Source organism: Patiria miniata, unplaced genomic scaffold (assembly GCF_015706575.1).
Source record: "Patiria miniata isolate m_02_andy unplaced genomic scaffold, ASM1570657v1 HiC_scaffold_22, whole genome shotgun sequence".
Lineage (NCBI taxonomy): Eukaryota > Metazoa > Echinodermata > Asteroidea > Valvatida > Asterinidae > Patiria > Patiria miniata.
The window spans coordinates 7,650,056-7,677,112 of NW_024037061.1; the positions used below are offsets into that span (position 1 = coordinate 7,650,056).

Consider the following 27,057-nt stretch of genomic DNA (forward strand, 5'->3'; position numbering starts at 1 on the left):
TTGAGATTCGAAGGTTTTTTTCCGTTACAAATTTCTCCCTCTAAATTTCACGTAATTTCCAATCTGATTTGATAATACAACAGAATGGTTCTCTATCTAAAAGAAAATATACATAATATTGATGGTTGACAAATACAATGGATATTTCGGACCGAATTCCATGCGTCGTCGACAGCTCATTAAGTATTCAAAACGAGGTCACGCACCGGAATGCCATGCATACAGCGCACATAAAATGAACAGCTTTTCAGTGCGCTGCGGACTGACTGGAAAAAACTGAGGCTCCAAGCTTCTTGAGTTCTCCCTTGGCCTGTGGGAACGTTGTGGGATCGACCACAGCCATGCCACTGCATACTCTTAATTGGGCAATTCCCCTGGACTCGGCTGAAACACCCTGAGGGGTCTGAGAACCCTATCAGTGCATAATGTACAGTCTTCAATAATTGGTCAGCATGTGAGGCAGTGTGTGTGTCTCTATGTGTGTGGGTATGCATGCATTCAGCAAGTTCATTCTCAGAGACCCATGCATATTGCCACAGCCCAAAAAACCCTATGGGACTCTAGCTTGAAGAGAGGCACCGCAATAATATACAATGCCCTTGAAATCCTGCAGGCTTAATTGGTCAGTCTGGTCAGCTTGTATGGGGGTCGGAGGTCACTAGGAGTGGAATGTCTTCCCTAGGGTGGATGGTTTTGACCTTAGATTCAGGTCAAGGATTAGTTAGGATATAGCTTCAACCTCATACAGTGCTTGCAGATGTATACAATTACAGTGTACTAATGGATTACAAATACATGCACACGTATATGTACATGTACAGTCCCGGTACAAGCACATGTACATTGTGCATACATGTACGTACATGTACATGTACATGTATGTGTACACATGTGTATGTATGTATACATGTGGCATGCAATTTTTCCTTGGCTCAACTTATTTCCTCGTTTTACGCTTCACACTTTATATACCGGTACATGCATGCCATTAAAAATTGAAGAAAAAAAAACACTGTATAAATTCTTCTTAAGCTTTTTTTTGTTAATTCTCTGTTTCATGCCTCTTGTGTACATGTAGGCTCGATCACTACAGTACGAACCCCCAACATTTCTGAAATCTGTCATGGGGGGGGGGGGGGGAGGGAATGGTATCAAAATGGCATAATAATAATTATAATACCGGAGTCTTATATAGCGCACGTATCTACCAACAATTAGGTACATGTACATGTACATGTACTCAAGGCGCTGGTAATTATGTCTATTTTTAAAGACAGGTATATGAAGTTTATGAGAAATATGAGACCCATTATGTAGCACCTTTATAAAGGTACCGTATACAAGGTGCTGCGGCGCATATTGCAGCCACTGCCAGAAACACCGTGGCAAACACCATCTCTTAGCGATAAGTGTTACTGGGTTCTTTAACGTGCATTACACAACACACGGGACCTGCGGCTTTACGTGACTTTACGTTCCATCAGAAGGACGAAGCAAATGGTAAAGTGCCATGGTAAAGTGCCTTGCTCAAGAGCGCAAGAACCATGTTCCCTGTGAGGATTCGAACCCATGTACCACGTATGGCACACAAGTCGAACACCGTAACCATTGGACCAGAGCCACAGCATGAAAGAGCAAATTTCATACATTTTGTTCCAAAACAGAGTTTTCAGACTTTTTTTATCATAGTACATACGTACGTGTACCGTACATGTACTGGTAGGAGTAGTAACAGTAGACTTACCGTACATATTTCATACACATGGTAATTCCATAGAAATTCAAACTAATATAACTTTGTAATGTCCACAGAATCAGGTTTGACAGTCGTTAGAAAAAAACTGCAAATACTTGTGGCATTTTCCAGATGTGATTATCAGACCTCCAATATTATTACATACCTCCGGTATTGAAAACATCGCTAGAATGCTTTAGATTTTGAATTGTTGTTGATCATTTTTAAAATGATGTTGAGATTTTCGGATAAAAAGAAATCATGGTTAGAATTACATGTACTTAAAAGTGAAGAATCTGTTTTTACACTTACTTAATTTCCGATACTGTTAATTCTGCAAAAAATAACTAGATATTTGCAACATCATATTTCATACAGTAGTATAATTTGTAACCCTGGCCCAGACTACAATGTACATACATTTGTACCTGTAAAATATTGGCTCATTTTTACTTCAAACCATTCAGACTCATCTGAAGTCCACCGTTATGCATGAACCCAATAGCACATTGTAAAGACTTAAAATTCTCAAAGGCATCAAGTTCCAGGCAAAGTTACAGTGTTTACATACGTTCCCCCAAATCCTGCCAAATCCCTCCAAACTAGTGGATTTTCAGAGGATCTAGAAGATTTCTTTGCAGTGCAAGTACCCAGTCAAAAGTTCCGCTGAATGGAGAAATTGAGTGAGATGAACAGATAACATTCTCCAAAGACCCTTCAAGATTGATCAAAACCCCCAAAATAGCGTATTGAATGCCCGACCACGGACTGTATGGTCGGAACGTGTTTTCGTGCATGTTTATACACACCTCTTTTTATTTAACGTGCGCGGGTGAAGGTTTGTGTACCAGTATATCGTCAATTCCCACCAAAAGGTTTCAGCTGTTACAATGAATTAATCTCGCGTCGTTGGTTTGCTTATGAACAAAGTAAAGAAAGTGCACTACCCCCACATGCATTTCACCTGTTTGAAGCCACTTTTTTCCTCATAAAAAGATTGAAAGTTGTTTGCCATTTTCCTGTTTCACACAAGTTTTCATTTCATAACAAATCAAAAGCAAATTCTTTTGTCAAACTATTGATGTTTTAGTAGAGATGTTCCTTTTTTTGTTGGAAACAAAAACAAAAACAAAAAATGTAATTATGCATAAAAGCATACTGTAAAACGTGTTTTATTTGTTTGTTATTTATTCATGACTAATGATGTCTCAAAGCATACCGGTACTCTGTACACGTATGGTTGAAATGTTTTCATTTTCAAACTTTAAAAGATTCTGGTACTTCAATCGCCCCAAATCTCAAATCTCGACCATTCCTGGCAATGGGAGACTTTTGAAATGTTGGTGGCAGCAAACACACTGGTCCTTTGTCCATTGTTTGCATCATATTGAGCATGCGCGCTTTAGCTTAAACATGACGTACACAATTGAAAAAGGACCGGTATGTTTGCTGCCACCAACGTCTCAAAAGTCTCCCATGTATCAGTCCCCGTGAACAAACATCAGACTTGAAGGCACAAAATGAATCCTTTTGAAAAAAAAATAAACACTTCCTTTTACCTGTTTCCAATTTTCACGCTTTCTCTCACAGAAGCAGACACACTAAATCAGAATCCCTCCTTGAGCCAAAACTTTGACCTTTTTGGGAAAAAAAAAACCTCTCGGATAATACAAGCGAAAGTCGGGCCTAATCTACGAAAATGTTTGTCCTGTCACTTTTCACCGGAGCTTGTTTGGCGGATCCTTGGGAATTTCATTTTACCAGCCATATCCAATTTCCCTTCCAATTTGGTTTAATATTATAGCATCTGCTCGGCCAAGCCGCTGTGCTTAGATTTCATTGGGAACCTCGACTGAGGAAATTAATAAAAAAAAACCTCTTAGGTTTTTTTTTTCGGTCGGAACCTGGTCTACATAGAGACTGGAGTTCATTGCTTGCAGCTCGCCCATTATTGCATCCTTGACATGTCATCTTCCATACATCTGAGATTTTCCTCACAGACGTTGCTCAGATTTTCTATCCCTCTGAAATGAAATTCAGGATTAAGGGTGCAGCAAGAGCCTACCGGTACACAAAGAACAAGTGATGGAGGCAATGTGATTATTTAAAGTTATGTAAAAAAAAAAAAATTGATATGTTGTTTAACTGTAACTGTTCCAGATCCTTTCAATTGCAAGAAGAGATTTTGGAAGATTTTGCGGGATTAAGGAAGTTAGAGCCAGCTACTTTTGGTTTACAAGTACATGGGGTTTGATGCTTTTTCTCACTTGGTACATGTACATTGTATGTACAAAGAGTGTGGCATTAGGTTCCTGCACAGTGGAGGATTTTGTAGGATTGAGGAAGGTACCGGTAGAGCCCAGCTTCTATAGGGATTGATGCCCCTTGAATGTTTGAAGTACAAGTATGAAGAATGTGCCATGGGGTTTTTGTGCAGTTATGGTTATAGTTCTTAAAAACCAATATTTCATAGTAATTTCAACTAGGTGTGTGTGCTTGCTTGCTGGCAAAATTCTGGAACTCACAGAAGTTGTTAGAAGGTAACACACTGAGTATACAGTGTTTATATGTCCGTGAAGGGCAAAACCTAATTCGATTTACATTACCCGGACACAAAATTCCATCTTATGAAGAAGTTGTTCAGTTCTCTTACAAAATGGTTAAGGATACAAAATTTGGTTACAAACCACCTGAAGCTGTGCCAAATAAATATCAAACAAAAAAAACAAAAATGTACATGTACATGTATGAAAGGAAATGTTTTCAAAAGAGGATTGTAAATCCATATTGTGAGTGAAGTATTTTTATTGCCACTTTTTCATCTCGAGTTGAAGGCCAACGAGCACAGTGAATCTCAATGAATCCTGCTGCAAAGCTGTTAAATCGCAAGCAATATCTAGCTGAGATAGAAGGGAAATTAAGGCTAATAGAAGGTGGGGATTGATTAATAGGACAAGATGAGAGAGAGGAACACAAGATGCAGATGGTACCAGGCCAGAAAATTGATGAGGAGAGAAGGAGTATCGAGGAGGAGGATAGATCGGTGGGGAGTTTGAGGATGAGAAAAAGTGCCGCAAGATGCGGGGAGAAGCCGAAGGGAAGGAAATGCCGCAGAGAAAAAAAACGGTGGAGGATTGGAAAGATTGTTTCTCCAGAGGTTTTGTCATAACAAGAAACCCCCGAGGCGCACGTTCATTCCACCTGCCTTCAACTGCTCAACATCTTCTGGCTTTCTGGAAGAGTCACATGTCCGTTACCGTGGGAACCGCTGCCAGAAGCTCTTTTGCTCCTCCAGAGAGAGTTTAGTCCCTACTCTGTGCTCTGGAGACAAATGATATGATAAAGGACATTGTATCAACATAAGCGACATTTTAAAAAATTTCCAAGGGACCTGGATGTGGACTTATTTTGGGCTAGAAATATAAATTTGAGACAGAATCATGATTGAGTTTCATTTATCCTGGGGGTGGCTTGCACTCCACTGGGACGTTGAAAGTAACCATAGTCTTGCAACATATTCCCTATGTTGATAGTGATTTGAAGAGCTTCGTTGATAATTGTGTCCATTCTGTGTAGATTTGGAGTTGTTATTTTATAAGCTACCGGCAAATCTCATGGGGTTTCTGTGATTTTGTTGGAGTGATGTGTTTTCGTAATGTTTTTCAAAGCTTTCCTGTCAGCATTTAAGATGTAGGCCTACATTGTACACAATGTGTAGCTTGCTTGTACGTACGTGGGGTACATGTAGTAATAAAGATAACTCTGTCGTTAACTTATCAACTACAATATAAAATGCAGCCTACATGTACATGTAAATATTGTATACTCGTAAATGTTTCCTGCTATATTGGTCAATGTTCTATAAATTTAGGGTCAACTTTATTTCCTGACCCTGATAAGACATTTGTGATTTTATTGTGATTATGCACTTAATGCAGTCATCCTCAAAGACATGGGCGTTGCGAGGGGGGGGGGGCAAGGGGGGCACTTGTCCCCTCCCCCCCCCCTGGAAAACGAAAAAAAACAAGAAAAAAGGAAAAAAATAAAATAAAATAAAAGGAAATGAGGTGCAAAGCCATACATGTATTGCTGTTAATTTGATGGGGGGGGGGGGATGGTAGGGCAAATGCTCCCCTGCTCACGCTCGGAAAAATGATAAATTGAGAATATAATAAAAAAGTTAAGGAATTTTTGGGAAAAATTTGCTTTGCGCCCCCCCCCCCCCCGGAAAAAATCCTGGCGACGCCCATGCTCAAAGAGTGTTTATATTTTAAGCAAACTACCTGCCCAACAAATAAGAAACATTGTTTGAAATCATAAATGGTAAATTACAAAGTACCAAGGTAACAGGGACAGGAAAAATGTCACACTTCGGACTCTAAACGTATAGAATGTCATGACCACTATGTGAGTACTTGTACTCAAAAACTATGATTGTAAAATTTGTGAATCGGGCAGATGAAAACCTGCAGACACACTGATGAGCTTTAAAATGTAATAGATTGCATATGTACAAATAGAATTTGAAATGTGATACTGTAGAAGAACTACCCGAGATAAAAATGTAACCATAAAAGGTGGGAAGGAATTTGTTATGCCAAGCGTTAATCAGTTTATCAGCTGAATAATTTTATTTCACAATTTTTAGACATTGAAAGTGGTACTTTTTCATGGACAATCTATAGGAAGAAATGTACATTCACAGAGCACAGTGTGAAAAAAAGGTATTTACAATGCCAATTATCAAACACTTGACCAATGCAGAAAGCATACATGTATGTAGATGTCTCTTCATGCAAAACTTCAGTTAATTTGGTCTGTAGGGGAGTGAAGTCTATGGGGGGAGAGCAGAATCCTGCTTTGATAAAGTTACAAACAAACAACAAATAATGTAAAAATTGTGTTTACACGACAAGAAGAAACAAGAGATATGGCTGATATTGTAATACAACATTTGAGATAGAGTCAGTTTTTGTAGAGCTATCAGTTTATCGGCCTGTGTTTACTTCATGTCTTGGGACGTTCAGTTGCCTGAATTAGGTACATGAGCACATTATTGTAGTAGCGTGCATGAACAGGTTGGGTCATTACCAGTCGACGGTACTTCTAGGTTATCGTCCTAGATATGTAAGTGTCATATTTAGCCTTAGGGGAACAGACACTCCAACTACATTTGACACTTCCAAGTGTTAGTAGCAGGTGCTTAGACTAACCCCCAATATTGTGATTAGCTCTCCTCCTAGTCCCAGCCTGTGTTGGTACTCCGTAAAACAGTCGGTAACTGATACCCTGTTCAAATCGAGAGCTTGCACCCAGTAGTATTGGTCAAGTATTTTAATGATGTGAAAGTGGAACAGCTGTAACTGCCTAGAGGGGCAATTCTTCAAATGAAACAAGAACGGTTCATCTTTCTTGCTTTTTTGACATTTAAATTTGAAACCAGAATGAATACATGCTACATGTACATTGTATATATTGTGTATCACCTTGCACTTCTGCTGTATACTAATACATGTAGGCTTGGTCGAATTTCTCAGAGCAAATACTGCTAGAGGTTTTTGTTTTTCATGAAAATGTAGCTGAGAAGATTTCAGGAATAGCCATGTTGCTTGACATTTTGGCTGGTCATAAATTTTTGCAAAGAAATATTTTTTTTTGATAAGCAAATTTCTATGCTTAGCAGCACCATGAAATTTGAGCAGATTTTGGGGAAAAAAAGAAGTTGAGTTAGATTCATTCATTTTTAACTTTTTAAAGGAAATATACAATATTTGTTTTTGCTGTAATTTTCAGAAATGGATGGATTTGGGGTTTACTATTTTATACCAAATATTGTTAAACTGACCTGTTTAAAGTTTTGTGTTCATAGATGCTGGGGGGAAAAAAACAAGAAAAAAAATGCTGTTCTTGTAGTCTGGTTCCCTGACCCTACGGAAACTGACCATTTTATAGGGGTGCACTGAACTAATTCAAGTGAGAATTTCTACGCGAGTCATTAGCATAAAAAGTGCCCCCACAATTTCTTTTGAAAACGGAGACCGTTTGGCTTTAAAAACGGTGGAATTGTGTAAATATACCCAAGGATCAACTCCCTGGTTTTTGGGCTTCCATCTGAGGGCAGGCTTGATAAAATCATGGATGAAAAATGGGTCCTATTTGCCTATGAAAGTGGAAGGGTGCCACTTGTAAAATGGCTACATGCAGGCTTGGGAACTATCACTTTTTGGGAGGTGATTTTATTTGGGTGTGAATATTTAAAAATGTAATTGGCTAATGTACCTAAAATTGAAAAAAAAAATTAAAAGATGAAAGACAAGACAATAATTTAATTTTTGTTTGAGAAACCCCAGTGATGTTGGCTTGCATGTTATTTGGCCCTGAACTTTGTTGATTTTACACTGTTTTCAATGGGGCTTGAATTAGTACAGTGGACCCATAGGCCTCAGGGAATTTTCAGGTCAGGGAACCAGACTAGCTGTTCACAGATGTGAAACCGATGGCAAACAAAATGTGGACTAACTAAATTCGATAGTTTGGGGGCAGTATTTAAAAGTCAGTTTTTTTTTCCCAACGATGGTCGGCCGACCATTATTGGAAATTGATACAAAAATTCCACTTTTGAAAATGACAGCACACCAGGTGCCATGATTTCACATGATACTTGAGACTATTATCCACTTACATTGTACACTTAGGTATTTCAGAATATTTTAAGGTATTTCATAATATTTTTGTGGTTTTGTTTGTGAAGTTTCCAAATGTTGTAACCCAGTAAAAGAAAATCTTGTTGTTTTGTTTCTTCACCAGCTACGCCGGGAGGAGTCCGCATCCTTGGAACGTCCCATTGTCATCTTGCGGGGATCTGATGCGCGTGAACTGATGAACATCGTTAACCGACAGACTGAGGCTAGAGCTCGCATCATGACCCCACCTGCTCAGCCCCCTCAGGTAAACTCCAGGCCAGTCAAGAACAAAATTACTCAGTCAACTTGGTTTAAAGGCTAGGTCATGCTGGACATGCAAGTGAACGTGAATTTGTGACTTTACCACTGCAATCACTCACTCTGCAAATTCAAAAATGTTGTATCACATTTCAATTCTGGCATATTTTGCCACTAATATCAGGGGTGTGAAATCTCAGCTTTAAAGCTGATTTCAGCTTTTTATGTTTTGGATTTCAGCTTTCTTTCCCTCACTTGCTGTGTACAAAAGTATAGGAAATTTCCAAAGTTCAGCTGTTTAACACCTTTTTCAGCTGTTTTCAGCTATTTTTATTAGTGGTCACTCACACCCCATGTCAAATTTGTTTCACATGACATTCGCATGAAGTATGAAAGGTAGCCATTTCGGTACTGACTCCCAAAAGGCTTTTGTGGGATACATGTACCGGTACGTTGTCTTTGTTTTCTACTCTTACTATTTTTAGCGGACCAAAAAGCACTGGCCTTTAAGATGCGGGATGTGCACATAAACATGCAGTCTGTTTGGGAAGCATTTGTTTTATGGGAATACTGGATATCCTTTAACAACAAACATTGTGGGCATTGAGATGTTTCTTAAGATTTGAAACTTTGCATACGATTTGAAAACTTTGAAAAGATTTGAATTTTGCACGGTGGTAGTGTATATATACATGTGCTAGAGAGGTTTTCGGTGACACCATGTGGAGTAATCTCTTTGAGAAAAAGTGTGGTTCTCAAAAAAAAGATTGGTTGTTAAAGTCTGTTTGGGATGCATTTGCAGGGGTTTTATGGTTTCGCAACCAACCGGTTCTTTTCAGAACCACACTTCTTCTCAAAAGAGATTATTCCACATGGTGTCACCTCAAACCTCACTGTACATGTAAGTAAACTTTTAAGGAAGTATCCTTGGAGTATTACAAATGTGTTCAAGATCTGTATTAGTTTCTGGTTCTGTGAGCAAATGCACAATTACACTTCTTTTGTACATGTAGTCTCATAGAAAAGTGTCCAATTTGGCCAAAGGGCCAAAAACGCTCATTTTAAATTCATGTATTTAAACCCCTTTAGACCTAGTCATCCTAATAATGCACTCCTTGATAGACCTTTCTGGATGTTTGAATGATAACATTAATCACAGTGATTGCCTGAAGTAGGGCATAAGACAGCCCCAATGATTACCCCAAATAAAGCCATCCAGAGACTCCAAATCGATGACTGTGTTCCTGCTGCCGCGAGGCCTTGTCAGTCCCGCGACCCTCTGTCGATCATTTCACGCCCCGCTGCTTCATTCCGCCCTCTTCCTGTTCAAGTCAGACGGAATATCGGCACATCTGTCCATTGCTACCTTGGCTTGGGGTTTTACGCTGTGCTGGCTGTGCCGTTCCTCTGTTTTTCCTTTTCTTGTTCTTCAGTCGGATATTCAAGGTTTTTGTTCGGTCTGTCGGTGAGAAGAACTGAGCTGGATTGAGATGAAGGTTGCTTAGCTTGCTTGACTTCCCTCATCTGAAGCCAGTTATTGCCTCACCCTGAAGAACCGAGGAAGGGAAAAAACTAAGCACTTAAAATTCAGCCCACACTTGATCGGAGGTTTCGGAACATGTACGATGTAACAGTGCTTGGAATAAGAGCTGTCTCACAGCCTCACTTTAACAAAAAAATATAGTTCTGCCAATCTGGTAATGCTGCGCCGAATATTTTAAATTTTGGACTATGTGATCACCCACTGAATATCTCAATAGTTTTTCACTAAACAGAATACGGAAAAAATAGGAATTGTCTTGAAAAACGTCCGTTATACACATTAGTTGAGGTTTGACTGTTTTTCAAATGGCCGTTTTTGTGGACAGCCACATGATTTGAGAGCATGTGTGAGGCCTTAATTTGCACTTTAAACTCTGTCAAATATCCGCTTGTTAGCTGTCCCAAAAAGTATTATATTGATACATACATACATGATATTCACACCGATACATGTACCAATAAGAAGTTTGGACGTCAATTTCAATGGACGATAATATTTGAAAATTCAATCAACTCCAAGTTCCAATTATCGAATAGCAAATTACTAAAAAATGCACAGCACTACAATCTGGGATAAAACTGGGATTTGCAGAACACGGAATTCCACAAATAATGGGGAAAAGTCCAATAATTCAAAATCTGCTTGGCAGAGTTTTCTGAAGCAACAGTGCTGTCTCACGGCCTCTCACTTCTGATGGTACAGCAAACAGTTTGGACCTCAAAGTTCACAAGCCACGACGTACTAAAGCTTACCAACATTCGAACAAAAAACTTTACATCTGTCAAGTACGACAATGTGTTATTTTTGGCGTGATGACTCACGATTGGATTGGTATTGCAGCTCAAAGGAATATAATAAATGCTAATATTTTGTTCATTTCGTTGTTTGGTTGCCCTCCAAAACAAATTTGGCACGCGAAGTCAAAATTGATGCAAGGCCTTAATCCTCTCTAATACACTCTCTCCAGAATTGTCAGAATTTTGGTTAAAAAAAATTGTACCCCCGGGCTAGGTCCAAACCCCTTGTTTGCCTTCTCGGTGGTAATACAGGCCCCGATAGCATCTGTCTGTCTCCAGAAGTCTTAGCCCTGCAACCCTTAGGGCTGGTATTAGGCAGATACACAGGCCGGCTTTCAGGAAACCTACAAGTGCGATTTCTTAGACCTGGACTAAGGAATAGACGCTCCAATGCAGATTGAATGTTTTGGGTGTTCACTCAAAGGGTCAAAGATGTTACTAAATAAACCACTAAAGATTTGGTAATTCGAAATATACAGCTGTTGGAATGGAAGGAGAGACTGTGCCGGTACACCCCCCCCCCCCCCCCCCCCCAAAAGAGGAAACTTAGAGTAGTAGGTAATATGACCTATGGCACGCACTGTAGCTGGGTTCGGTCGATGAAATGAAATCTTGGCCCTAGTCAGCTTTGCGATATTAGGAAAAGCTGGTCCGTTGGGGATGGGGTCTCAAACACAATCTGGTTGATCAGGCTCCGGTGCCCTGTGTAAAGGGAAATCTAGAATGTCAGTCTTTGGGGACGTTCTGCCTCGTAACTCCACAGTCGAAATTTATACCCGGAAAAAATCACCGGGGCAGCTGATTCTCCAAAATCCAATCACAGGTCTTACCGGATTACAGTCAAGCAGTGACTTCCGAGCGGGATACATTTCATCCATCTGACAAAATTTTAAGACATTCCAGTTTAAAAAAAAAACATCATCATTGGAGCAATTCTCAAGATTTTTTTTTTTCACACCTCAAGAGACTTCAAGCAGTTCTTTGAAATCTGCAATCTAAACACGATTAATGTTTGTTTAAGGGATACATTATTTGATTGGAAAATTAATCAGATAATGAACGAGCAGATCAGCTTACTGACAAATTTAGGGAACAGCAGTGACACTTGGCTCAATCTGCTGATCAGAAAATTTTGCTTAGTGTATTTTTGGCCAAGTAAAAAAAGAAAATAGTTTTTTTGTGCAGGTATTTTTTTTTGAACGAGGGGCCCTTTTTTGGTCCATTTTTTTTCCCGAGACGGTGGATTTTCCAAGATGAATTCCTCCATTTTCTCGATTCTTTTGCTGTTACGTTTGTGTCCAAAGGAGCTGTCACCCTTTCTACTATATTTTGAACTTGCAAACAATGTACATAACTACAATTTTGCTAGAAACATATAAAAAGACAATTATCGTACATGTATTATGAAAAAAATTAAACACAGGGGAAAAAGGGGGAGGCGGGGATGAGACACTGGTTTATTTTTTTCTTGGCCTTATTGCTTGAAATCCCAGAAGCAGGTGAGAGTCAGTCATGAGCACCATTTGACATTTGTGGCTAGGAATTTGTTTTTGCGACAAAAAAAATTGTCTTTGCTGAGCAAAGTCATGCGATCAACATTTCCACGTCTCAACAGACTGGGATATTTTGACAAAGAGTCTATAACAGATACCCCGGTAGTTCCTGAGTTCTTTTTGTTTTTAAATACTCCAGTGTTTGTTAATTATTGGTTGCTCTTTCCATATATTGTGTGCAATTTCTTTGCTTTGATTGTTAATTCATTCACTAATTGATCGCTGAACTGAAAGTTGTAATTCCCTTGTTCATTTTTTCCTTAATTCTGGCAAGGATTTGGTCCTTTGATAGACTGTTTGTTATGCGATTAATCCATCAATCATAATCTATTAATTATTTCAATTTACAGGTGTACATGTACGTCCCACAAGATTCCGTTTTTTTGTTTATTCCAAAACCAATTTTACTATTTTCATTACAGAAAACATCCAACGAGTTCTTCGACATGGGAATCTTTGTGGCATTCTTCGTTCTGATTGCCATCATCTGTTTGCTGCTTCTCCTCAAGTTAAGATGGAGACAGAAAAGGAAACAGGTGAGAATCAAACAAAATCCATCAAAATCTACCACAGTATACCAAAACCCACCAACATCCATCAAAATCAACCAAAAGCTGTGATGGATTCAGGACTGTACAGCAAAACCATCTTGATTTTTACCCTGGGATTTGATGTCCTAATTTGTTTTATTGGATGCAAACAAAGTGCTGTTGGTCTAATGCACAGTGTTTGATTCTAAAGGATTTAAGAAACTTGAAAATGCCGGGGAAGGGAGTTAGGATGATCGACAAACATGATACATGTAGGCACAGATGATTTGGAGGAAGGAGTGCGTTTATCAGTACGTTTATCAATAGGTCAATAGGTAAATCAGTACGTTTATACCAACTTAAAACCCCCTCCTAATATAAAAATGTCGAATGTTTACTTGAAAAGATTTCCCAAGAATTATTGAAACTAAACAAAAGTTTTGACGATGTTTAAGAAACTCATCCCCACTCCAAATTCTGAACATATTCCAGCTTAAACCATATCGTAATAAGAAGAGGATTCAGACAATGGAGGAGATTGTATAAAAATTATATTTAAAACTCAGGTTTTTCCCTTCCATTTTTTCCTGATCTGGTTGCAGACTTCACAGGTTCGTATGGCAATGGACGCGCTATCAAAGATGGAGGTACGCAAATACAAACACTATTCCGACCACCACCAGTTACGTAAGTCATCGCAGGATGAGCGTTACACGGAGCTCCACCAGATCCGTAAGTCCTCTCAGGACGATAGATGGGCTGCCACCACGCTGAGTATAGCATCGGAGGGGATCATCTGTGCGATTTGTCTGGAGGAGTTCCATGACGGCGAGGTGAGTCATCGTTGCGGTCATAAAAATACACTCTGGCTGATTCTTTTTTACTCAAATGGAAAGTCTTTCTTCTGTGATTGTACATTTGTAATTCGTGATGATTTGTTTTTCGAACCCTAACAGTCCTGAATCCTCCAATTTTAATACGATTTTGCACACCCCTAGGGAGTTAGGGTTAACTTAACGATATTATTGATCAGTCATTGAGTTCCATGTTCATTACCACGTTTCACAGTCATACATGTAATGCCATAAAAAGAAGTTTCACAGCAAGTCTATGATAGCTACCGGTAATATGTTTAATGCGAACATTTTATGAGAATTACACAACTCGAAAGTGTATAATCTCACAATACCATGAAAGTTTTTGGACTTGACATATCATTTAGTAAAAGATGGTTTCAGACTGTAGGGCGATTCACAATGTGTAAAGCCTAGTTTCGATATTGAGGTAAGAAATGCAGAGAGCAACGCAAACAAGATCCACACTGCAACGCAGACTCTTGGAAACCTTTCATCCGCAAATGTCGCCGACAACCCAGACAGACGCAAACTATCTCGCAGACGATCGGCAAAGTTGAACCCAGCTGACAGATCCGCGCAAGGTCTGCGCAGTCTGCATAAGCTTAACGTCGATATGGAAACGAGGCATAAGCCTAAAAATTGGCGTGCCTCTTGATATTTTCCGCTACAGGCTTCATACATGTACATATTTATGCAAATCAAATTGAAACTAGCAAAAGGTTGTTGTGGGATGTATCAGGGTTGGTGCTGTGGGATGTGTCAGGGATGTTTTGGAATGTGCCAGGAATATTGTTGTGAGATTGATCAGAGATGCTGTGGTATGTGTCGGGGATGCTGTTGTGGGTTGTGTCGGAGATGTTTTTATGGGAGGTGTAGAGGATGTTGTTGCGGGATGTGTCGTGGTTCGTTGAGAGGTCATGTGTGTTGTGCAGGGTTGGCCGGCGCAGATGGAACATCCATCAGTGGTAATCATTCATGTGGAGTCAAGCCTCATGTATGTCTCGGGGTCCGTGTTCAGGGTGAATTCCAAAAGCCATTGGAGCCATGCACTACTTTGCCACATTAAAATTTACACCCAATCCAAAACACATTGTAAATGAACCATACATCATTTTTTTTTAATTTGCTGCAAGTGATATGGTCTCAACGTTGTTTGTTGAAATTTAGCAGAAACCATTTATGTTAGTCTCTGATAAGGCCAAAAAAAAAAAAATCGGTCTCTGGTCAGACCGAAGTTACGGAATTGATGCGGGGGCGCGGGGTTTGTTTTTTTGGGGTGGCTTTTTAAAAAATTTCAAGCTTGAATTGTACAGACAAGGTGGGTACTATTTTGGTTTTTGTATCCTCATTATACATTGGTGTCCTCCATAATTTGCCTTGGTGCCCTTTATCATTTGCCTTAGTGCAATTTCCCCATTCCGTGGTGGTCCTTGGCACAAAAATTTGAGGAGGTGCGGCAAAAGAGGGCGCTTTGAAGCTTCCGTGTTAATTTGAAGAAAAACAAAAGGTTGACGCGCATGAATAAAAGCGACGCGCGCACTGACCAGAGACCGAGTTTTTTTTTTTTTTTGGCCTAAAAAAGGAAGTATTTTAAATATTCGACACTGGTCTGTTGTTGACAGTGGTACATGTATGTGCTTGCCTTGTATAATCCATAAATAAAACTGGCATCTATTATTTTTTATATTTGGCATGTTTTTGAAAATAGTTTGCATTTCACCGCAGAACTGTTTGCCAGCAAAATGTATTGTCATATTACCCGGTACATAGATTTTCTTGGCTTGTCTCCCGGGTTGTCTCCCGGGTTCTGGATGACTAAAGCTTGTAGATGAGAGATATTTATAGAAGCAAACCAGAACGAAGCGTTAGATTAAGTCTCACTAATGCGAATAACAGACCAGTAAAAGTACAAGGTGCAATGCAACAAAAATTTGAGGTGTAAGCCAAAACGGGCCCATTCATGACTGAGGGATTAAACATGGATTAACTTGGATTAAAGGTGGATTAAGTTGGATTACAGATAACCTTGACCACAGTGATAGATCTGGCTAGTGTTGCAATTTTCATCTGAGTGGATTGTGGATAATTGCTCAGTGGTAATCCATTGCCAAGTTCAATCATATTCCACCTTTGGACTCGTTGAAAGCCGATCCTTATTAATCACCATTGTAATATGATTCAGATCAGCCTTCTTAAGAAGACATAATGATTTAAAATCAAGTGTTTTTTTTTTTAGCAGATTATCTTGTAAAATCTTGTTACCTCAAGTGTGATAAATCATTGCATTGTGTACAATGTGTCTGCAAACCTTCTCCATTGTGCAAATCATCTAATCTGACTTCACTGTATTTCTCTATAATTTTTTTGTTTTTGTATCGTTTTGTAAGAGTGATAACCATGTCACTTTTAAATCTGAAAATTGTGTACTAACAATATGGTTTGAAAGACGAAAAGTACTACCGGTAGTTAACACTGACTTTGGAGGAAAAGTACATTGTATTACAGTATACAAATATACATGGTTTGAGGGTGGACAGCCGATATTCGCTCCCCGAGGTATTGGAAGTTGACAAACTTGTTCCCGAGGCGAAGCCGAGGGAACTAGTGTGTCAACTTCCAATACCGAGGGGAGCTAATATCGGCTGTCCACCCGAAATAAATCATGTTATATTTGTTTTACTATACCTCATACATATTCAGCACCGTTTTTTTTTTTCGTTGCAGTATGCACCTCAAACAATTTTTTTTAAAAACATGTCCAGTTCACCAAAAGAATCGCATTGCTCAACTTCACTAGTTCAGTTCGTTTACAATACAGTCCAGCTGTAAATACAGTAGTTTGTGTACAACATTCTTTTGTACAGGAGGTATCTTTATTGTCCATAAATATTCTCTAGTTCGGCATCATTGAGCTAACGCGCCGTGCAACCATCCTTTCGTGTGTAGCTCGTTTGGGCGATGTTCGCGCGTGCGTACTACACCCGTACAGTTCCACGATTGCTTTGTAAAGCGCATGCGTGGTAGACTGTCGCACGGGTCGCACGGGTAACCCGTGCGACAGTCTACTACGCATGCGTATTTACCCTGTGCGCGAATCCTCGTGCGCGCGCGCTTTGTAAATAGCAAAAATAACATCTGGCACGTGATGGTGAATTGACCAGTGAGAGTTCGACTCTCGATCATGAATATGTATGAGGTACATGTATAGTAATTATCGGTATTACTCATTGATGGACAGAACGTCAGTCAAATGAATTGATACCTAGGTTTTTGTTATTAAAGCTACATTTGTTACGTTTGATCTTGAGTTAAAACTTACTGTTTCATGTGAAGATGAGATTTTAAGGTCTCCTGTTTTGATTTTTCTCCATAGGAATTGAGAGTGGTACCCTGTTCACATGAATTCCATCGCCACTGTGTGGATCCATGGCTCCTGTCTAACCGAACCTGCCCTCTATGCATGTATAATATTATTGGTAAGCATCTGTAAATTGGCTCTGTGTTTTCTAGACAATACAGGGTGAGTCAAAAAAAGGAAACCCAAATGGCGGGACCAATTTTTTAATACAGTTCTGCATTTAGCACTATCAAAATCTAGGATATGAAAGCCCCAGTAATAAGCTTTCTTTTAGTACAAGTTACGGAATTTTCAAGTTACAGAATTTTAAATGAAACCACTGTTTTAAAGTTCTGTCCACAAATCACAAAAAGGTAAGTGTTCTTTCAGCAAAATGAAAACGATTCACACACATCCCTATGTGAATTGTTTTTGTTTGCTGAAAGAACACACAACATTTTGTGATCCGTGGACAGAACTTTAAAACGGTGTTTGTGTTCAAAATTCCGTAACTTGAAAAGTACATGAGTGATATGAATGATTCTTGTACTGAAAGAAAACTTATTAATGGGGCTTTTTATAGATTTTGAATGTGCTACATGCAGAACTTCATTAAAAAAATGGCCCTGACATTTTGGATTCTTTTTTTTACTCGCCCTGTATTGCAGATTTTGTCGCTAATAATGTTGGATTTTTGTTTGATTTCTACTCCCATATATGCATACATTAACCAGGGTGTTAACACTTTTGTTAAAATGTGACCTGCTCACACATGGTTGGAAAGCCCACAACGTAAGCTTTCATTTGGTATATAGCGGAGCTCCATAGCCCCTCTCGTTCTGGAGATATGATAATTTGCATATTAATTACTTCCTTGGAGTTCAAATTACACAACTGAGAAAAAAAGCTTTGAAATACCTGGCTCTGTTGTAGATTTGGGTACGGTGCACTCAAACAATTTCCAACTTTATTCATCGAAATCAACATTTCTGTGAATGAACCCGGAATGAAACTTTAGGTATTAAGGACTTCATTCATGACAAAAAATGAAAATCACATTTTGATGAAATGTTCACCATCTCAAAGTTGAGCGGGCCATTACACGATAATGCAAAGCCCGACTTAATACTCTTTTTTGTGGAGCATGTCACAAATAAAGAGAACTTTTCAAGCATATGCAAAATTCAGTCAACAGAAAGCCAAGGACCTGATGTACAGTTTGTACATACATATAGCGAGCTAGGCGTCCTGCTCAATTCCTAACTTGTATTCACATATTGCAAACTAAAGACTTGTATCGTCAATAAAGGGTATCGGAAAAACGGTACATGTGTCATATGAATTATGACGTACCGGTAGTATGTTCAGACGGACTTGGAAAAATTGCCTCGCGACTTGACTGGACTCAGAAAACAAATTGACTTGGGACTTGACTTGACTTGTGAAAACATGACTTGTTACAACATTGGCACCAAGCCATTTTAGAAGCAAAGTTCAAGTTTAAATGTGATAGAAATGGTTAAAAAAAAAAAAATTAAAAATGACTGCATTATGTTTAAAACTGAAAGTTCTGTTTGAACTATATTTTCCCCACCTTTTTGATTGCTTGAAGCCTTGCAGATGGCTGATTGGTTAACATATTGCCTCCATGGACTTGTTTACATTTACTGATGTGTTTATCCTGTCAAATCTTGGTAAAATTCCAAGTTAGCTTTTCATAACGCATTTTTTTATTATGCCCCGATGGCGAAGCCGAAGGCTCACACTCGTTCAGCCTTGTTTTCTATTGTGATCGGGGTCTACTGAGCTCAAGTAACAGCTTGTCATGTTCCACAAATATTATTTGTCCTGTGAAAACTTTCACCCCTGTGCTTTACGGTAAAATATGTAAACAAAAACGGAAGTCTGTTATATATATTTTTTTCACACTATACATGTACCACTTCAAACCTAGATGTAACAAAACAGTTGTTGACTGTTTTGTCACGGTTGGTGAATTTTTGATACCCCAAGGGACCGATAGCACTCTTGCTGTCCGCGTTTGTGCAAAGTACCACAAAGTACACTCAAACAGTCAATTATTGATCGCTGTATAATAGCAAAAGTGCAAAGAAGTGGCAATTTCTTTTTTTATTGCGGCCTCCAAAAGTGGCATGTTCCTAATACCTTTGCCCACTTAGATTGTGCCCGTGGCGGTGTGTCTAGTGGGGCAACCTGTTCCCAGTCGTAATTAATTTTCTTTTGTGTGTGAATTGCTGTCCGGCGTCCCTGGGTACTAGAGCGTGGCTTCCTATTAGCGCAGTATCGTTCCTGTAAATGGCTATTGACGTCACAGGACACTGATTCCCTTTGCACGTTTTTTTGAGCGACAAAAGAGGCCATCATGTTTTGGGCGTGCAGTTTTCAAGCTAAACCAACTATCAGTAGAAAACTACACTTTGAATCACCAAATGGGAGGAGGACATTGTTTCTGTTTTAAAAATGCCAGTGTTTTTTCGGTGAAAGTCCTTATATTTTCTGTTTTCACAGTTAGAAAAGTGGGGGGAAAGCCATTTCACCTGTAGCTGCGTAAAAAAAAACCCCCAAATTTCTCCAAAGTATTTTATAAACCCCACAACAAGTTTAACTGTGAAGTTAACTTAATTAATTTTTTTTTTCAGAATATCAGTTCTCCACAGTATATAGAAACTAACTTGTTTGTTGCTAGAACTAAACTCTGTTTCAACTTTCAAACAGTCAACTCCATCTGTTCTGTGAAACAGTGTGTTATGGAAAAATCATTGACAAAACAAATGGGCACTAAAAATAAAAGTCTAGTGCGCTCGGCATGCTGCAAAGTTTATTTGTTTAGTTATGATAAATTTAGCAACTAAACAGTAGATTTTACAGAGAAAGTAATCTTTTCCTGATTAATGTTATCCAGTAGTCGCTAACAAAACACAATTTATATTCCAATTTCATGACCATGTGTTGAAATTGTGGGACTTTAACAAACTGTTTCTGCAGCAATTCACATCAATTTATCATGTAAACAAACATTAAGTTGCATTGGGTTAGTTATGGATTGACTGTACACAACCCATTGCAAGTATTCACTATTGACTCATAAATTGAATCAAATTTGCCTTCCTCCGTAAAACCGACAAACAGAAAAAGTTAAAGGGTTCCCATTTGTAATAATTTCACACATTTGTATCATTCTTTATTTGAAATAATTAAACAAATGAGCTTCTGCAGATCAAAACTACAAGCAACAAAATACACGATATTTATCATAACAAGTCATGAAAATAAAAGTTCATATATGCAGTGCAAAACTTCAAGCAACAACAAAAATTATACTTTTTTTTTCAACATTATATTATACTTTTTTATCCAGAAGGAAATGTTTCATTAGAGGTTCAATCTGTAGAAATTTGAAATTAGCTATGTACATGTAAGACGCTTGAATTTTTACTCCAAGTGATGTACACACTGGACTTGTCTGTATGTATGTACGAGGCTTTGCCTCGCTAGCTGCCTTGTGGGTAGGGAGCTTTGCATCCTGTTGCCCACTTTGAGGGTTAGAGGCGGCTTCACTGCCTGTACCTGTCGCCTTTTTTGCAGGCAATCAACTAGTGAACACACATGCATGTACACATGCACCTTTTGCGCTTTATAGTATAGCCGTGATTACAGTCCCATAACTGGTACGGGGGTACATGTACATCAAGTCAACGTTTCTTTACTTCATATCCCACACCCATTACATCATGGGCCTTGTGGATATACTTTGATGATTCACGATCTGGAATCCAACTTCAGAGTTGGGTTATCACAGTGGCTTGATGGAGTCCATCACAAGTCAATCACAAGGAAGAACAATGACATAGGAATATCTTTGTAACAGTCATTTGAAGAGCTTGTCATTTGAATTGAGACTGGAGGATTTGTGATTGACTTGTGATGACTTGTGATTGACTTGTGATGACTTGTGATGACTTGTGATGACTTGTGATTGACTTGTGATGACTTGTGATGACTTGTGATTGACTTGTGATGACTTGTGATTGACTTGTGATGACTTGTGATTGACTTGTGATTGACTTGTGATGACTTGTGATTGACTGTGATTGACTTTTGAGGACTTTTGATTAACTTACTGTGGGATAACAAGATAACAGCGCTGACAATAAGGACACGTATTTACCATCTGTTTCTATTTCTGTAGGTTGTGGACCAGAGCAGCCTCCACGCCCACCCTTACCTCCCCCTGCTGCCAACCCCTCCACTCCTCTCAGAGTCAGCCTACCGGGCACGCCAGCGTCTCCTGAATTCATGCCGGAGAGTTGGTCCTTTCCTCCCACCACATACAGCATCCCGTACACGGGCATGAGAACTCACTCATTTGGGCTGCGCGGCTGCCCGCGTAGACCAAACCACTGCAAGAGAAACGGCCATCACTTCCATAGGAACTCTGTTGACAGTGCTCAAGTCGGTAACGTCCATGTTTTAGGGGATTCTAGAGACCTCAGGCGCATGAGTTGCGGAGCCCGGACAGAGAATGCTGGACAGAATGTTATTATGGTCCAACGGGGTTGTGAACAGTGTGGGAATGTCTGCTCACACTGCCAGCAGCAGCTCGCCAGAAGTAAATCCCGAGCCCGTTGCCGTAGAGATGAGAGCAGGAATCTTGGCCTGACGTCATTTGAGAACCACTACATAGTGAACTTATCGCCTGTACAGAACAGAGAATTAGGGAACTATCAAGATTTATGCAGCTTAAAGTACCCAGGGAAGATTGTCGCGCATGATACGCGGCATTACTGCGGTCAGATCGTGCCTGTCCGCGTCCATCTAGAGAACCTACCGCCACCTGTCTCCGCTTCATCTAATTGCAATGCCACTGACCTCAGGGATTTATCATCAGGGAGCAGTCTTAGCCTGTCAGCTTTCCATGCTGACTGTGAGTGTAGCGATAGCACTGTCAGTAGCCACGGTAACTTTGATAGTAATCAGAGCGTTTACGGCAGCTCGTCCACATTTCGGAGCGAGCCCAGCACGTCAGACCCCTGCGCTTACGCACAACCGGGACAAGTCGAGCAGAATTTTGATTTGACGGAAGCAACGCAGCTAACGCCGACATGTGTTCATAGGATCAATCATGAAGTGAGACCAGTAAGCACGTCGGACACTGACGAAGCCAAACAAAGCAGCGACACGACGACAAGCGAAACGACCAACTTCTCTATGCAGGTGAATGTGTCCCAGAAGTCCGCAGTACCTCCAAACTCAAACGCTACACGACAAAAAAGCACCCATCAGCATTCAAAGTCTTCAAACAGAACTTCAAATAACGGAAAATGTTCTCACTTGCATAGCCACCATAAACCACATCAATCCAACAAAACAAAGGACTCCAAGAAATCCGTCGCCAAGGCTAAGCCAATATGGCCGACGCAACAACTTACCAAACGGAAATCGCCTTGCCCGTGTTGCTCAGGAAAAATAGTGTGGGAAAGTTGCGTAAGAAACTTGGAAAGTTCAGCAAAGACCACCGAGAGGTCGTCTAGGTCAACTGAAAGGTCAAGGTCACCAGAAAGGTCAAGGTCACCAGAGAGAGGGGCAAGACATAGTAGGAAACAGGGTCGGGGGTCACTGCACATGTATAGAGGTCATCTGAGGTTACCGCTACAGTCACTAGCTGCACTCAAGAATGGCCAAGGTAGGCAAACATTACATCATAATCTAAAAATAACTGTTGAGTTATTGATTTTATGACCTCAGTCATGGGGTCATCTTAATTAAGTATTTATAAACACAAAAACAGGCACTGCATTTCTCATTTTTGGTGTTCATGTGCTTGCCATATTTTGTGTAGTTATTTCATCTGGCACATTATTGGCCATGTGAATTTCACATCGAAAGGGTAGGCTGCAAAATGTGGGCCGGATAAAATATTACCATCGAAAATTGTGAGGTAATTGGCAACATTATTCTGAACACTCTAGTACGGGCGTCATTTCCTTATGGTACCCATTCTTCAAAGTAATACTTTATGCACTTTTTGTTGTTTAAAATAAATGGCAGTGATTATCTTTGTTTTGGATGATGTTTAAATTGACTCAAAAGGAAAATAAAAAAAAAAACCATTGATGCAGCACATCCTTTAACTTCCAAATTTGTAAAAAAAAAGAAAAGAATTTGCTGTGTCGAAAGGAATTTGTTTTGGACTCAAACAAATTAAGATAAACTCTACATTTGTAATTTGTCTCCATGCACTGTCAGCTTTCATAAACGCCCTTGTTGAAAATGTTCATTGCCATGGCAACAGAGGTTTTAGCTGACTGCAGGGGTGAAACGTTATCTTCACTGTGTCATTACGATAATTAATGTCTGCCCTACTCTTGTCTTGTTTTGTTAACAGGAACCGTGGTTACGATTCCAGTTCACCATGGCAACCAGCAAGTTCTGGAGGAGATTGTCTAATGCATAGAGAGCTGCCAATATTTCATTTGCCTTTCATCCCATTTGCTGCTGTCAAGCTTTTCAACTACGGAGCATCCGCCCGAGATCACGGCCCCATTTCATGGTGTTTCCAAGCAGAAAACAAGTTAGAAAATGCTGTTCAGCAAAATTATTACCGGAAACAAGTAATTATACAACAAGCGTACACATTGCATAACCTTTTGACTTGAATTATCAAACAATCAAATTCTTTATCTTTCTATTTTACAACTTGCAACGTTACATCCAAAACTATCGGACTATGTGTGAAACCATAGGACACAACGTCACAAATTTCAAAATAGTCAGTTCAAGAATGGGATTTGATGTTTAATCTACAATCACTGGGTGAAGGATAAACAGTATCAACCTTTGGCGTGTTGTTTTTGCAAACAGATTCTTTTTGTGCCTAGTAAATCCTTTAAATTGTTCCCAGATTTGCACGAGACACATTGCTCACATCAATGCCTTGCATGTGTCATTTGTTATACGGATAAAAATTCTGAGTACTTTGCCTTTGTAAAATACAAGCTCTTTAGAAGTACATGTGTCTCAAGTGATTCAACCTTCGCTTGATGCTGACTTTCCCCAAGCAATGTTGTACCGGTAGTCACATCCATTACAAATACATGTAAACCACTAGTCCATTCAGAGGTCCAGTCACAGATAACAGTGGGTGGACAATAACAAAGGAATGCCTCCCAGTATATTTCAATAGCTCATGAGTTGAAATGGGAGTGGAGGACTTGTGACGGACCTGTGATGGACTTGTGATGGACTTGTGATGACTTGCAGGGACTTGTGATGGACTTGGCTATATCACTGTTCCCGAGGGGACGGGCTCATGGAGCTGCTGGGGGCCGATTTTATGAAACGCTGAGGGTAACTAGAAAGGGTAACTTGTCTTAATTGCGACTCGTCCTAGGATCGATTTCACCAAAATTAAGACCCCTTCAACACGTCCTAACTTCCTTTATAGCAATGCAGCTGAACTCGTCTTAACTTAAGATCAGTCTGATGGTCATCTTATCTCATTAATGCGTGTGTTAATTTGTATGTCATCTGGAAATTATCATTTCTGTTAAAGACGAGTGTCGGCCTAGAGTTATAGTTCAAGGAGGAAAACCGCTGTAGAAACAGATTTAAAAAGATTTCTGATACCCGGGAAGTTTTAATAAATACAGCTTATTTACAACATACGATTATATGCCAAAACCCAGTCGACTCTTTAAAATGGCGTGATGAAACGGGGAGCAAGAATGACTCTATCGTATCTTGTGTAAAACTTCCTTGCGTGTGAAATTGATTGAGTAGAGTAATTTTTCTGGCAGAGTTCGTGTTCTATGCAATCGCGCGGGAAGTTGGTTTTGCGCATTTCTTTTCAACGACTGTTTCGTCAAGCGGTAAAAACAAACATGAAATGGCCATCAAATTGGTAGTTGTGATTTGTCTGACTTAAGATGGGTTAAGTGAAATTAGTCTTAGGACGCGTCTTAGCTAAGATCGATCTTAGAGCAGGGACTCGTCTTATTACTCCCAAGATGAGTTGCAAGATAGATGAGTTTCGTGAAATCGGCCCCTGATCACAGAAATGTGCCAAGCCAATATTTGCTTAGCAGATCCAGATTACCAGCTAAAGTGTCACGCATTCCCTATGTTGATTGTGACTGGTACACGGATTAATTTTCTACAGCACACAACTTTGCTTAGCAGAAAACTGTCCTTGCCAAGCCATCTCACAAAATTAACGTAGCTGGGTACTCATGAGCATAAATACAGCAACATGTATTTGACCGAGTACTTGTCATAATTTGTATATTCGCAAGTACCCCCTTAACTGTTGCAAAGAGAGAGTTGGGAAAGACCACTTACATCACAATGGAAGAGACAAGTTATGTATGCGCGAAGGCACTATAGGTTTGTGTAACTTTTAATAAATATTCTACGTACCTGTACTTTACGCCATTTGCTTGGAATCCATGTTTTTGTGTGCGTGCACACGGTGTGTTCCTTCCGAAGAGCTCTCCTAAGCGATCAAAGAGTATCATATGCACAAGTTCTTGAGTACAAGAACACTGCTTTTTGCATTGTGGGATTATTCTCAAAGGCATTTTGGAAAGTACACGTCACAAAAGCAGATCTTTTTCCAATGTCAAGCTGGCATAAAATCCCATTTTTATTCAATAAGAACTCTGTGCGTTGCCAGTTGCTGGCTCTCTTTATTTCAGTTTCGTTCATGAACTGGGCATTTGAATTCATCCAGATATTTTGCCATCAACTTGCATTAGATCAGTGAATGTTTGTTGTTTTGAATAGTAAATTATGTCAGTAACTTATATTAAGGTACTCTATCAGGTGACTGTTGTCATGTGACAGCTGTGACTATTTCCTGAAATTCTCCTGTAAATCTATGCGAATAAATTATTTATAGTGCATTTCGCTGGCCCTATGTGCCAAAAGTACACTTAAAAATCAATCGTTTTTTATATTGATTCAACTGAAGTATATAATCGCTATTTGATTGTACTGTACTCATTTAAACAAAAAATATATATATTGCATTTATTTTTTATGCATATTTTATATAGTACTTTACTATTTAAACAATATTGCTTGAGGCATTAATCGTAACTAGTGTAATGGTATAAAGTCGGAATCAGTGTTTAGTGTCAGACATATTTATTTGTGGAGTAAACGAACCAACAATCAAACAATGCCATGGTGACAACACAATTTGTATTCCCTCAGTCACTTCCAAACTAACTTGCAAACATGCAGTTTCTATTTCACAGTTTTTAAAACTAAGGAGAATTATACATCCCTCTCCAGGAAAATTGTAAATGTCAAATGTTATGTCATCCGCAAATATAGTTCAGTGAAAGTCAAAATTCATATCAACAAAATTTGATTCAAAATTGTATACATGTATCTACAATCTTTATTGAAGTGTCTCTTTCAAAATTGTGTTGCTTTTTTTACATGCCAGTTTTGAATACTCATGTATAAATTTAGATGTCTCACAGAGGTCGGTAAAATTCTTACTGTTTAATCTTTCAAATGCCAGTTTTAAATTTGTGTGGTGTACTATTTGACTGCATAGAGGGAAACATGATATAAACAGGGTATGTACATGTATCTGTGTCGTTGGATTTAAGCTACAGGGTATCCTACTCAACTACGTGTATTAATTGCAGATCAGTGTCGACCATAATTATCATGTATTTGATGTCCTTGTGTCATATACAAATTTATGCTTCATATACTTTTAAGAGATCCAT

The 27,057-nt window shown here is 39.3% G+C and overlaps 1 protein-coding gene across 1 annotated transcript in view; it reads left to right on the plus strand.

Moving 5' to 3' along the window:
• LOC119730166 (E3 ubiquitin-protein ligase ZNRF3-like) overlaps positions 1-25,132 on the plus strand; it is a 56,587-nt gene extending 31,455 nt beyond the window's left edge. The window contains exons 4-9 of the mRNA XM_038202949.1: positions 8,543-8,683; positions 12,992-13,105; positions 13,702-13,932; positions 17,330-17,432; positions 21,504-22,997; positions 23,700-25,132. Coding sequence (XP_038058877.1) covers positions 8,543-8,683; positions 12,992-13,105; positions 13,702-13,932; positions 17,330-17,432; positions 21,504-22,997; positions 23,700-23,761 — 2,145 coding nt within the window. The 3' untranslated portion in view covers positions 23,762-25,132. The remainder of the gene's footprint in view (positions 1-8,542; positions 8,684-12,991; positions 13,106-13,701; positions 13,933-17,329; positions 17,433-21,503; positions 22,998-23,699) is intronic.
• The last annotated feature ends 1,925 nt before the right edge of the window (positions 25,133-27,057 follow it).